Source organism: Coregonus clupeaformis, unplaced genomic scaffold, assembly GCF_020615455.1.
Source record: "Coregonus clupeaformis isolate EN_2021a unplaced genomic scaffold, ASM2061545v1 scaf0610, whole genome shotgun sequence".
NCBI lineage: Eukaryota > Metazoa > Chordata > Actinopteri > Salmoniformes > Salmonidae > Coregonus > Coregonus clupeaformis.
The window spans coordinates 133,370-145,992 of NW_025534065.1; the positions used below are offsets into that span (position 1 = coordinate 133,370).

At 39.9% G+C, this 12,623-nt stretch overlaps 2 protein-coding genes across 3 annotated transcripts; one reads left to right on the top strand and one right to left on the bottom strand.

Annotated features, from left to right (window-relative positions):
* Positions 1–973: 973 nt before the first annotated feature.
* LOC121556815 (phosphatidylcholine transfer protein) lies at positions 974–7,456 on the bottom strand. 2 transcript variants are annotated; one of them, XM_041870721.2, is made up of 6 exons: positions 7,280–7,456; positions 5,680–5,797; positions 4,089–4,168; positions 3,509–3,680; positions 3,268–3,335; positions 974–2,162 (listed from the first exon to the last, which is right to left on the bottom strand). In XM_041870721.2, exons 1-6 carry the CDS (start codon positions 7,406–7,408, stop codon positions 2,082–2,084), a joined length of 648 nt encoding a protein of 215 aa, XP_041726655.2. In that variant the 5' UTR covers positions 7,409–7,456; the 3' UTR covers positions 974–2,081. The 2 variants fall into 2 exon arrangements, with proteins under 2 accessions (XP_041726655.2, XP_045072038.1); XM_045216103.1 differs by having other exon boundaries at positions 7,274–7,455.
* Positions 7,457–8,694: 1,238 nt separating this feature from the next.
* On the top strand, positions 8,695–11,876 carry LOC121556805 (transmembrane protein 100). Its single transcript, XM_041870712.2, has 2 exons — positions 8,695–9,110; positions 10,270–11,876. Exons 1-2 carry the CDS (start codon positions 8,840–8,842, stop codon positions 10,800–10,802), a joined length of 804 nt encoding a protein of 267 aa, XP_041726646.2. The 5' UTR covers positions 8,695–8,839; the 3' UTR covers positions 10,803–11,876.
* The last annotated feature ends 747 nt before the right edge of the window (positions 11,877–12,623 follow it).

Genomic DNA, 12,623 nt, shown 5'->3' on the forward strand with positions numbered 1-12,623 from the left:
TGTCGATGTGCTAGGGTAACCCTATTGCTCATGTAAGTCGCTCTGGATAAGAGCGTCTGCTAAATGACGTAAATGTAATGTCTGCACCTGTTGCATGTGGCCAATTTGATTTGATTCTCTGGAACTCAGCTGTGTGAGTAATTATTTACGCTTTGTCAAAGTTATAGACGCTCTGCCAGTTTGAAGGCGCTCTGCCTTAGAAGCCAGTAACTTCAGTATTTTGGGCCCTTTAGTTGATCTGTAATGTTTCTGTTTGTCAGTCATGTTCGTCAACATGTAAATATTTATGGGTCCATCTTACCCTCTACACCTGTAAATAAATACCCCCATCTTCCAGCTGAATCATGGCTGACTCCTGATGCTTCGCAGTTAGCACCCCCCTGACAAGAAGGTAGGGTCCACTTTCTTACAACCTACAGTAGCCTACAAATTAAACAGGTTAATTCCAGTAGGCCTATGAGAATAACATAGCCTCATTACAACTAGGCTCCTATACCAACTGTAGCCAGCCAAATTCTATAGGACTCACCATACTCATCACCATCACTGTTCATGAGGTTCCGTTTTTCAGGCCTCTCGAGGATTTTATGCTGTCGACGAATTTTAAGATACAACTTGCAAAGTAGGCCTAGACTGCTAAATGTAGACTAGGCTATACCATTTTAACATGGTAAGAGTTGTCTGTAATTTTATTTTCTACTTTCTTTTTTTAAAAAAAAAGTTCGTGAATACAATGTATCAAATTTGAAAGGTCAAGTAATGTATATCAACTTCATCACGCAACATCAAGGCCGCGCGGCGTGAACATATCATTTTTCCGCAAGGGGGAGCGCGAGCCACAGAAACAATTCATTTCATTGGTCAACGCCAAAAGGTGGAAAAGACAATTTTTGCAAATTGTGTTCATTGAAGGTGATAGTTCTGTATTGAAAAGCATGTACAGGTTTCAGTAAAATAATGCATGAGGTAGTGCTCCATCTCAGCCGTCATTTTATTGACATGTATTTATTAGATAGTAATACATACTGTATCACCTCCATAGAACTATAGGCCTAATTGTAACCACACAATGGTAAAGAGGAATAGGCCTAGTTCCCCAAGATTGCTACTTGATAACAATATGGGATATGGGTTGTTGTTTTCAGCTAGGCTGCCATGATCATATCCTGAAAGAAAATATCAAAATATGAATAATTAACTTAAAGTATTTCACTTGTACATTTCAAGTATCACAACAAATCAGTGCTGGCAACTTTTAATGATAAAAATAAACATTTTATTTGATTTTGTACATTCAGAATGTCCATTAGGGAAATACAAAACATAAATAAATATATAGTCTTTCTGATTCAGCCAGCTCCCATAGCTGCCTTGCCTGCCTAAGAAACAATGTTGCATTGTAGAGTACAGAAATCATTCCTCAATAGAGCTGCTGAGAAACTAATAATTCACTAATTAAATTCACTAATTAATAGGCTGATGAACAGTATAATTACAGCAATGTATGTTTTCCTTTAGACATTAAGGTTTGGAAGTTGATTTGATTTCAGTGCTTAATCACAAGTGCAAAAATACATATAATTAATTGACTGATCATACATTAAAAAAATGTAGGATTTTAAAAAACAAGAACGTACATTAGACCATAAGAAACAACAGCAAAGTAAAAGGAAAAGCCATTGTCGTCAAACAGAAACACAGCACTCGTTAAAACAGAGGGTAGATCAATACAGATCTCATCCAAGCCCTTACTGTGGGCAAGCCCAAAATGCAACATTTACATTGGAGTAGGAATTCAGTACCAGATAACTTTAATTAAATATATATTTTTTAAACAACTAATAGACAACTTTAAAATACAGTACATGCCCCAGTCAGTAACACATGCAGCTGCAGATTTCCCCCAACACCACTTTCACCTATTGACTTCGTAATAAGTCCCCAACCATATCCAAAACATCCAAAATGCCCCTCAAAGTATCATAAAAAAATGATGACACCGTAAGTGTAAACTTTATTGAACGATGGGCTGAAAAATGCACAATCCTTGTGGCGTTGAGGCGACTTCCCACCAAGGGCATTCATTTCTTGTTCTTCTGGCAGTAGTTTGAGTAATTGCCACAGGCCTTCTGCATGTCTGTGAGGAAGGCAGGCACTCCGCTCTGTTGAAACACAGGGAATAGCTGTCTTTGTCAATGAACGTCATGGATAGACTAGCAGAGTAGACACACCCAAATGGGGCAACAGAGAGGAACCATTGGCATCATAACACAAAACATCTGCTTGCGATTAACAGCGTGAATAAAGCCTTCCATATGAGATAACAGGGCATGCTCTGGGGCATTCAAACCTGGCAAGTACCGTATTTTCCGCACTATAAGGCGCACCGGAGTATAAGCCGCAGCAGCTAAATTGAATGATATTGAATGATGTGTACATATATAAGCCGCACTGGACTATAAGCCGCAGGTGTTTTCATGTTTAATTACCATATGTAAGGGTTCGTGCACAGAGGGGATTGTCGGGAAAGAGACAAATTGTCTCGCTCTCGTAATGTCTGTCTGTCTTGCTCTCGTTCTGTCTCTCGTTCTGTCTCTCGTACCACTCTCGGTTCCACTTTCACTTTGCGCGCTACCTGTCTCACTCTTTTCCGGCCTCCAGCTTTTCCTGCTGGAGCCCGCCGCTAAAGGTGGGGGCGCGGACCGGTCATAGAGCCCATAGAGTTAAAGTTGGTGGACTGTAACCTGTAAAATCCATAGATTTAGGAGGTCTTCTAGTGGCCGTTAGCTGTAAAAATCCATAGATTAGCCGCACCGTTATATAAGCTGCAGGGTCGAAAAATGGGGAAAAAGGCGCGGCTTATAGTCCGAAAATTACGGTAGATATACACGTGAGTAAACAAACAGTCTTCATAATAATTCTATAGTACTCCTTTATTATTTCTCTACTATGAATATGTCAGCCATCCCACCAACAGAAAAAGATGAGCTGCTACACTCTTAGAAAAAAGGGTTCCAAAAGGTGTCCCCATAGGAGAACCCTTTTTGGTTCCAGGTAGAACTATTTTGGGTTCCATGTAGATCCCTCTGTGTAAAGGGTTCTACATGGAACTCAAAGGGGTTCTACCTAGAACCAAAAGGGTTCTATCGGGAATCAAAAAGGGTTCTTCAAAGGGTTCTCCTATGGGGACAGCCGAAGAACCCTTTTAGGTTTTAGATAGCACCCTTTTTTCTATGAGTGTATAGAGGCACTCAGGTCTGAACTCACCTTAGCTGCCCAGTTCACAAGCCAGGTTGGAATATTACCACCAGGGTTATCAAAGTAATTCATGAAGACTGAAAGAAAATAATGCAAATGTGCATGGCTGTCAATAAAAAGCAAGTGACTTCACAGACAGATCCACAACAGATTCAAGTTCACAACTGAACAGTTTCCCCTATGGACATTTAAAATGGTACTACAGGGATGAGTTCTGATTGTATCTTGTGTACTCTTGAGTGAGCAGTACCTTTAGTGCCACTGGCACCATCACTCTCCATGGCCACAGTCTGCTTGTAGTCATTCACTCGCTGTACCCCACTCTTCTCTGGTAACGGGGACTGTGGGGAGCTCTTAGCCAGGACCACCCAGATCTTCCTGCCATCCACGTCAATGTCCCTCCGCTCCCTGACGTACACGTACTGAGGTTTACACTGTTAAAGAAGCCTGGGAGAGATAATGTGGTAATGTGGTCCACACCATGTGACTGGATCAGTTACTCCTTGAGAAAATATACCTTCCCATGTTGTCGCCTAAAGAACAATACATTGCTCACGTTCCTCTTAATACTATAAACCATACTTGGTTTCACTTCACCATTTCGGACCCATTGTAGATGTGAAAAGGGGGAGAGAGAGAAAACCAAGCTTGAGACATTGTGGGTGGGTGAATACATAGAACAGGATAATGTGATATTGTATAGGGAGCATGTATTTTGTAAAAAAAATTAAAAAAATAAAAAATGGCTATTTGCTTTTACTGAGAAACATGATGACCTGATATTATCTACAGGTATTATTTATTTAGAAATTGTACTTCATTAAGGATACGTCTCTGTTTGAGAGAGGAAACGGGTATTTCACCTCCCAGTAGATTGCTGAACGACCGTCATAGTCCTTCTCATGCAGCTCTGCAAACACAAAAAGGCACACAAAAATGAAGCAGTGTTTACATCATAAAACATCAATCATCTATTATACTATAATATCATATACTATTCATAACGTGATTAAATAAAACATATTTTTGGTTGTAGAAAAAAAGGTGCTCAGTGTTCTAGAAGAGTTATTCGGTTGTCCCCAAAGGAGAACCCTTTGAATAACCCCGTTTGGTTCCAGGTAGAACCCTTTTGGGTTCCATGTAGAACCCTTTCCAGAGAGGGTTCTACATGGAACCCAAAATAGTTCTACCTGGGACCAAAAATAGTTCTACCTGGGACCAAAAAGGGTTCTCCTATGGGGACAACTGCAGAACCCCTTTGGAACACCTTTTTTCTAAGAATGTACAGCGCACGTCAAGATACAAATCACATATGCAAGCACAGACACCAACAGCACTTTCAGAATACAGCATCTATCCAATCTATTGAAATGGCAATTTTATTCAACAGCAAAAAGCTTGACGGCAGTCCAGAGCTGAAGCCAAGGATGTGTTTCCAATAAAAAGCCCACTCCACCCTCTCACGCAACAAGTCTCTGGGAGAGGCAAATGTGTTACTTCAGTTTGTTATCATTTCCAAGATATCCATATCCCTAGTGTCTCTTCTTGAAAAGGACAACAGTACAGTATTTGGAAATCCCAAAACAAAATATGGCCAATGATTTAGGCCTACCTTGTTAAGATGGAACCTGTTGGTTATTTCTCAGAGGGTCGAGGAAACAAAAAACTACATTTTCAAGACACAAGCCCTTGAAAGAACATCTTCAAGTTCCCTTGTTTGTTCACACAGTCTAGGCTTATATGAACATTGGATTAAGCACGTTAATACACAAAGGACACAACAACATTAGCCTATGGCTATACCAGGGTGCTAGCTACCCAACTACGACATCAATAGCTACAGTCTATGGCTAAAGTTCAGGTGGACAGACATGTTACCTGTTGGATACTGTGGGGAAGCAATGGAGAACAAAAGATGAGAAAAGTTATTAACTGCCAAATGGGCCCTGTGCTCTTGATGCGATCCTCATAAAAACGGAGATAAAAGGGATTCTTGGTTATGATTGGTGGATTGGTTTGATTGGGATAGAAAACAGGAGTGAATGGAAAAGGAGAATGGAAAGGCGATGGTTTCAACTATTTCGTTGGGCTCACAGGCCCAGTGAAGAACTAGCCTAGCTTGCAAGTGCAGTGTGCACTGTGCAGGATTTATCATGATCTGATGCATTTTTAAGATGATTTGGTAAGAGTTAAAGGGGCTACACATAAGAACAATAACACATGCATAAATAAGCACCATATTAAGCAAGCATTAATATGCAATACCATGTCATCAATACTCAACCAAACTGACAGAATTTAGTTGCTTATGAATGTGTTATGAGTCTTATAAAATGGCCCTTATTAGGGGTTGAGTGAGACAAGAGGTTTGAATGGAAGAAAGTCGATCTAGGGTAAAGGAGAGTTTGTGTCACTCTTTACCTTTGACATATCCATCCCAATGTTTCCGATAGGGCAAGTCCATGTAGACATCAGCACACAGTTCTGGAGTGCAGGTGGCGAGCACACCAACAACTTTGTACTCATAAAGTCCAGTTTCCTGTGAACAGCACATGAAAGAAGTTCTCTCTTCCAAATATGTACCACGCCTACAATGTAACTAATCCCATACCACAGGACTCTGATTATTGCCAGTTGGAGAAACAGCCTTTTTCAACTTGCAACCCAAACATTTTTGCTGGATTTGCACAGGATATTATTTATACAGAAACTTGAGATGGGGATAGAGTTAGGCAGGGGGTTCAATAAAAACCAAACGTGCATTCTGTGAAAAGGTAATGTCTGAGCATGCGTAAAGTTCTAGTCTACAATTTGGCACACCATACCCTATAGACGCAGCACAAAATGTAATATTTGGCATATTTCTGAGGGTGCCATTCATCCCACTATCTCTAGCCTACTTGTGAACACAAATAGCCTCAAATAAATAAGTAGCGGAAAGTGGGGTAAGTTGAGCCACCCTTGTTTCTAGGAAACCATACACAAAAGTAATCACTGGAGCCCAGTCTGTGAAGGAAGAAACCACATGGAAAAAATGTTAAGCAGGTCCAATAAACAGATTTTCACCAAGTCAAATGAATTTATTGCTTGTATCTAAACCAAAGTAGAGAATTGTAAGATTGTTTTATACATCAGTTGGGGTCTCTATAAGCTTCGATATGAGGTCCTAAACCTAGCATGAAAGTGCATCCTTGTACCTGTGTGGGTTGTGGAAGAGGGTTGTGGAAGCCAAATATAGTCCAAACGTTTGCCTTGGGGTAGGTTGAGCCAATGGCAAGTTGAGCAAATTGAAGTGTTTTAATTCCAAGCATAATGCAAGGCATTATCACTGGGATATGAGGTAATAACAGGGCCTGGCCTATGTTAAAAGTGTTTTAAAAAAGTACAAAGTGTTTGTTAGGTGTTAAGCATGTGTTAAAAGATGCTTAAAATGACTAAAATACAAAAAAAGTGATTGTAATTGTGTTGAATTGTGTTTGGGAAATAAAGATAGACATGGTTTTAAATAGGTAGTGGTAATATTTAATTCTGTACAGAAATTTGTAGGCGGTTCATCTTACCCCATACCGTGCCAAGATACCACTTTTTTTTGGGACAAGCTATGTTTTCAAAACTAATGTTTACATGAATTCTGAATGGCTCAACTTACCCCACTCTCCCCTAGTTTACTCAATCATCAAGATTACATTTAAAACGCTGTAGTTGATGATGGTGAATAGCGACTTCCGCATTTTGCCAGTGGGCAAGTTCCTCGAGTCTAACGTGGGCTACAAAGTCTGTTATGCTATTTCATGTAAATGTCCCCTTCAACGTGAAAATAATACAACGTATGAAACGTGAAAATAGCCTACGTGCGAGACACATCCAACAGATCGATGAGAGTACGTCATTCAATCACGCAAATCGGCATAATCACAATGAATGGGCTTTTGATTCGCAAGCTAACGAGGCTAACAGCTAATAAGCTTACACAGCAGTTTTCACTTTCTATTCCTTTCTCAAAACAGTAATTTACATGTACCTTGTCATACAGCCGGTAGATTTTGACACCCATTGTCTCTGTGAAAAACTCCCATCCTCCCTCCAACTGAGGTTTATCTAATTCCTTCCATGCCTCCAGAAATTCCTCATCTGTAAAGTGCAGCGACATGTTTTCAAACCCTGCTGTGACATTGGATCATGTGATCTAGGACTCCGTGTGTGCGCTTCAGACGCCGTACGTGCGCTGAAGTGCGTCACAAACATTCCAGTGATATACTTAGAATCACTACCCATTTATTTTTATGTTAGAAATTGTATTTTGGATTTAAACTGTGCGTGTGCGGTGTGTGTGTGTGATTAATGACTATCTGCACTGTAATGTTTTTGGAATGCTCCTCTTTCTATCCTAACCCAAAGTTGAAGTGCCATCCAAGGAAAAATATCATTTGGAAGCACTGACCATCTCCAAATACAATAGAGAGGAAACATAATCTGTAATGCTTTGTGTCCTGCTGGTGCCCTGTCTCAGTTGCTTGTTTAGAAATCCCTAAACTGTAGGCGATTTCAAAATATAGGATAACCTACATCTGGTGGTTTGAATGAAATATATCAATGCCTTTATGAACTTCCAGAGGTAGAACCCTGGGTCTGTGGTTTAGCATCCTTTGCCCCCTTGTTTTGCAAACACGCCAGGCAAATTCAGCATTTACATATACCACTGATTGAAGGTAGGCCCAAATGATAATCACTCTAAAAGATGTCACTCCGTAAGATGGTTCAGAAATATGTCATATTACTTAAATCAGTTTTCCAGCAGAAGAGTATATGGTAATGGCGTTGTGGAAGAGCCATGATTTCCCTGTTGCCACTGTCTCTTTTTGGGAAAGGGATCTACTGCAGGAAGGAAGAGACAAGACAACACCCCATATCACATTACTATGTGTCAGATCTTTCTTAGGGAGCACTTGTGTTACAGGCATATTTGGAGTGGCAGTAGGCATATCCCATCCACAGGCCCTGGTGTCTACCATTGGTTTACAGACATAGCATGGGTGTGTGACTGCATGAATTTCCAGACACATAGGTCCTATGAACCATGATTCCAGTTTGATAGACCGTATGTCATTCATCTTAAAGAGTCCCTTGTTTTAATTAAAACTATCCAAACATGAAGATGTGTGCATGGATATTCGTTTAGGCTGAAGTGCATGTGTTTGTATGTTTGTATGTGTGTGTGTATGTTTGTGTGTGTGCATGTATGTTTGTGTGTAATGATGTGATAATATTGTAATAAGTCGACTGCTATTACTCATCTTCGTATTAGCCAACATCTGCTTCAACGGCCTACTGCACAGTTCTAGGCTAAATAAATGTGCCTCGACATCCAAACAGCTGTGCTTCATGTTGGCCCTCCCTTAGTCAAAAGAGGTTAAAAGGTCCCCCCTCCTCTGAAGCCAAGATAATAAAAAAACGTGTGGCCAGCTTTTGGATCACCCCACCCCCATAGCCACCGATATTCTACAAACGTGCTTGCAATGCAAGAAGATGGCAGTCAAACAGTCGTTTTCTTACACAGGAGGAAACGCACAGGGGACATCTGATGAATGGGAGTCAAATTCCAACACCGAGCGCTTACGGGGCGAGCTGTAGACGGGCTGAGCGAAGTGGAGAGTGGAACTGTGTTCTGGACCTACACATTGAATCTGGCTTACAATGTATTCTACATAAAGACGGAGGGGAGTCACACTTGTGTCGGCTTTTGAAATTATACGGAGTTACTGGAATACAAAAGCCTATTAAAGTCCCTGTTTTATTCATCGATGGGCGAAACCACTTTTTAAAACGGTGCGGGCATGGAAAATGCGTGCGAGGTAAGTTAAAACACTTCTGTAGACACTTATCGAACATGGAGATTTTTTTTTTCATCACACAATATTCACTGTGTGTTTATAGGCAGTTGGTCCACGCGTAAAACTCGAACTCTCCAACCCAAACACTTTGCCTCGTACATGATATGTCACCATTTATGTAATCTTTATAACAACTTGAGATGATAACATGTTTATATACAGTAGGTAGACTATGTAGTCATCGGAATTATAGCCTATGCATGTGGCACAACTAGGGCTACAATATTTTCCATTACTAACTTTCTAGACACATTGAAATTCAATTCAAACATAATACCCATTACAGCAAAACCGCATGATTTTACATGTGTAAAATCACATAATTTCACATGGAATTGTAGATGTGAAATCATGTGAAAACTTGTTCACGTGTATTTTCATGTTATCTATCACATGTTGTTTTACATGTTGTCACATGAAAACATGTGTTTTTGGAACACTTCATATGTTCACATATGAAATTAATTAGTTTTTTTCCATAAGGGACCTTATCAACAAAGGTTACTATAATAAAGGACTAGGCCTACTACAATAAATAGGCTATAATTGAAATATATTCCATATAGCCTATCAATTGCAAAAACAAGTTAGGTCTACAACTTTGCATTAGGCCTATTAGAGTAATACATTTATAAGATGTTATGACATGGACTAATGTGGCATAACAAGCAGCTGGAATTATTTTTTAAATTATATTTGCAAAGTTTGCAGACATGGAGAAAGAATGACTGCTTGTGAAATTGCTGATGATTTTGGGGCTGCTCACATTTCATGGAGTAGTTTGTAATGCCATCTCCCACGCTCTCCAGGGAATGTGACAGCTCGTGCAAGGTTGAGTGGTTCTGCGTCATTCAGCCAATTTCTGACTTTGCTGGGCCAAAGGCTAGCATTGTGCAAGGAGGTTGCCTGGAGTTACTAAGTGCCAAATGAAGGCTTATGTCTTAAGCTGTCAACAGTTCCGACTGAGGCAATCTGCATGCACATAATAGCTACTTAAATGATTGTTAAGGCCTATTTTATTATGTCCAGTGAGGTTACAATTGGGCAACATGTTGAGGAACATATGGATTTTGAGACTCCCTTCAGTATGACATAACAAATTATATATTTCTTCACATAGATTGGGACACGCTGACAGAACAACCTCAGGATATAAAAAGTGAGGATCCATCTGTGGTTAAAGTGAGGACCCATCTGTGGTTTGAAAGAAGCAAAACCTTGATGCTGGATCCTGCGATGCCAGAGGAACCCAGTAAAGACACCATGACAGTGCCAGCAGCCCCAGAAAGAGCCATCGTGGAGAAGGCCAACATCAATGACCACACTCCGACTGTGACTATAGTAGCTATCCCTTTGGTCACTGAAATCCAACTGAATGCGGCCACAGGTGGTGCAGAGCTCTCCTGCTATCGTTGCACAGTGCCATTTGGCGTGGTCATTCTCATTGCCGGTATCGTGGTCACTTCTGTGGCCTACAGCTTCAACTCACATGGCTCCACCATCTCCTACTTTGGGCTGGTGCTACTATCTGCTGGACTGGTGCTATTGGCGTTAAGTGCAGTATGCTGGAAGATGAGACTTGAGAGAAAAAAGGAGAGGCGGAGGGAAAGCCAAACTGCACTGGTCGCAAACCAGAGGAGCATCTTTGCATGAAGGGAAAGACTGATCATCAGGAGAGAAAATACATCGGTGATATGTTTGGGTGCGAGAGGAACTTGAGGTAGTGGTTAATTTGAAAGCATTCGGGAGTGGAGACAGCTGTAACCAGATGTTTTCATGGCCGACCAATGTCTATGTGGTGGGTCGTTGACCTGCAAGGCTTTGACCACAGACTGTCTACAGGCTAAGCAAGCCAAAACATCTTAGCTTTCATGAAGTTGTTGGGGTTTTATCTGTCAAACAGACTGGCCACATCTGGGAAGCTGGGCAGACAGCCAAACTGAATGTATCAGAATTAAAACAAATTACCACTGTACAAAGCAATGGAGAGGATGTTTCCCATTAATCTACTGTTGCATTTGGTGGCTTAGATTTACTGGGAGGGACTGTGGTCTGAAAGGAGAGGGACATGGGAAAATCCAGAACAATGAATCCTGCTTCATTTACCATGTTTTAAAGATACAGCTGACATAAAGTCTGATTGTTCCTTTTCATCTCACACAGAATTATGTTCAATTACCTGACATGGGAATATGGTACTTACATGTTCATATGCAATGATATATATTGGCATTATCGGGACACAAAAACGTTTTGTTTTTGTTTGATGTCTATTGTCGTATTCTATTAAACAAGTCGAGCTCAGAGATAAAGTAAATTAGATGTCACACAGTAATTATATATAGTACATGTACTTAGGATGATATAGGTAGTATTGCATTATGAAGGAATATGATTATTGACGAAATGTAACTTACATCGAGTTAACCTTTATTAAGTATTCTCTGTAAGCACTTTGTTCCAAACCATGACTAACATGGTGTTCTATGTAACTATGACGACAAGATTCTTTGGAATTACTAGCATCTTGCCACAGACTTGTTGTTAGTACTTGCAGTACTTGCCATTGTCAGTAAATGTATTTCATATATTGAGAGAAATGAAATTGTTTAGTATTTTATTCCACTTTAATATAATCATTTGTATGACTTCTCTGTTAACAGTACATCAATTGTTAATAGGTTATAGTGAGGTCTAATAAACTCTCATCCATATTTAAACATTTAATTTGTGTCTGTTTTCATGATCCAAAGGTTCAGCATGTGTGTATTCTGAAGAGAACAGCTGATATATAAGGGAGAAGTCGAAGTGTTCCATGAGACAGTCTGGCTCATATCAGCTATTAGCTTGACATACCAAATGAAATGATCTTTCTGTTTTACACAACCGCACATGGTCTATTTCAGCTTTGGGTTTTTATGACAGAAATTACATAATAGAATGTGTCTCACTTATTGTATTTGTCAAAGAAGAAAGAGTAGAGCATTACTGCTAAAAGCAGTTAAGTGGTGTGACTTGAACATTCAATACTGAACTGAAGGAAGTGTGTCTTCTCTCATGACGTACACCAGTAGGTCCAATTCCTTATCCTGGGGTCCCATTGTGTATTCAACCTTATGCACTTGTTCTGCCATTTGTTGATTGTTTAAACTGTGCTGAGGGCAGGTTTGCCTATGATTACATTTCAGTGAATGAAATGTGTTTGTGATAAAGCTAAGAAATATTGTTTATATATTATATAAATAAGTTACAGTATTAATATCTACTTAATATTTTTTCTAAGATTTTTTTTTTATTAACCATTTGTTGTTGTGTTGTACCTCTGTCAGGATCAAATTATGTAGCTGCCAAAGGTGACATCACTGTATGCTTTGACAGCTGAGAAATCACTTCCACCGTTTCTTCCACTATATATATTGAAGTCCAAATAATCTGCATAACAGTGCTCAGTTGGCCAACAGAATCAATACTATT

Coding starts and splice junctions, on each gene's coding strand:
- LOC121556815 (XM_045216103.1), bottom strand. CDS start 7,408: ATGTCGCTGCACTTTACAGATGAGGAATTTCTGGAGGCATGGAAGGAA. Junction 5,798..7,273: donor GGCTGTATGACAAGGTACAT/GTAAATTACTGT, acceptor TGCTGTTCACAG/GAAACTGGACTTTATGAGTA. Junction 2,163..3,267: donor TTGTGAACTGGGCAGCTAAG/GTGAGTTCAGAC, acceptor GTGTTTCAACAG/AGCGGAGTGCCTGCCTTCCT.
- LOC121556805 (XM_041870712.2), top strand. CDS start 8,840: ATGAATGGGAGTCAAATTCCAACACCGAGCGCTTACGGGGCGAGCTGT. Junction 9,111..10,269: donor GCATGGAAAATGCGTGCGAG/GTAAGTTAAAAC, acceptor TTCTTCACATAG/ATTGGGACACGCTGACAGAA.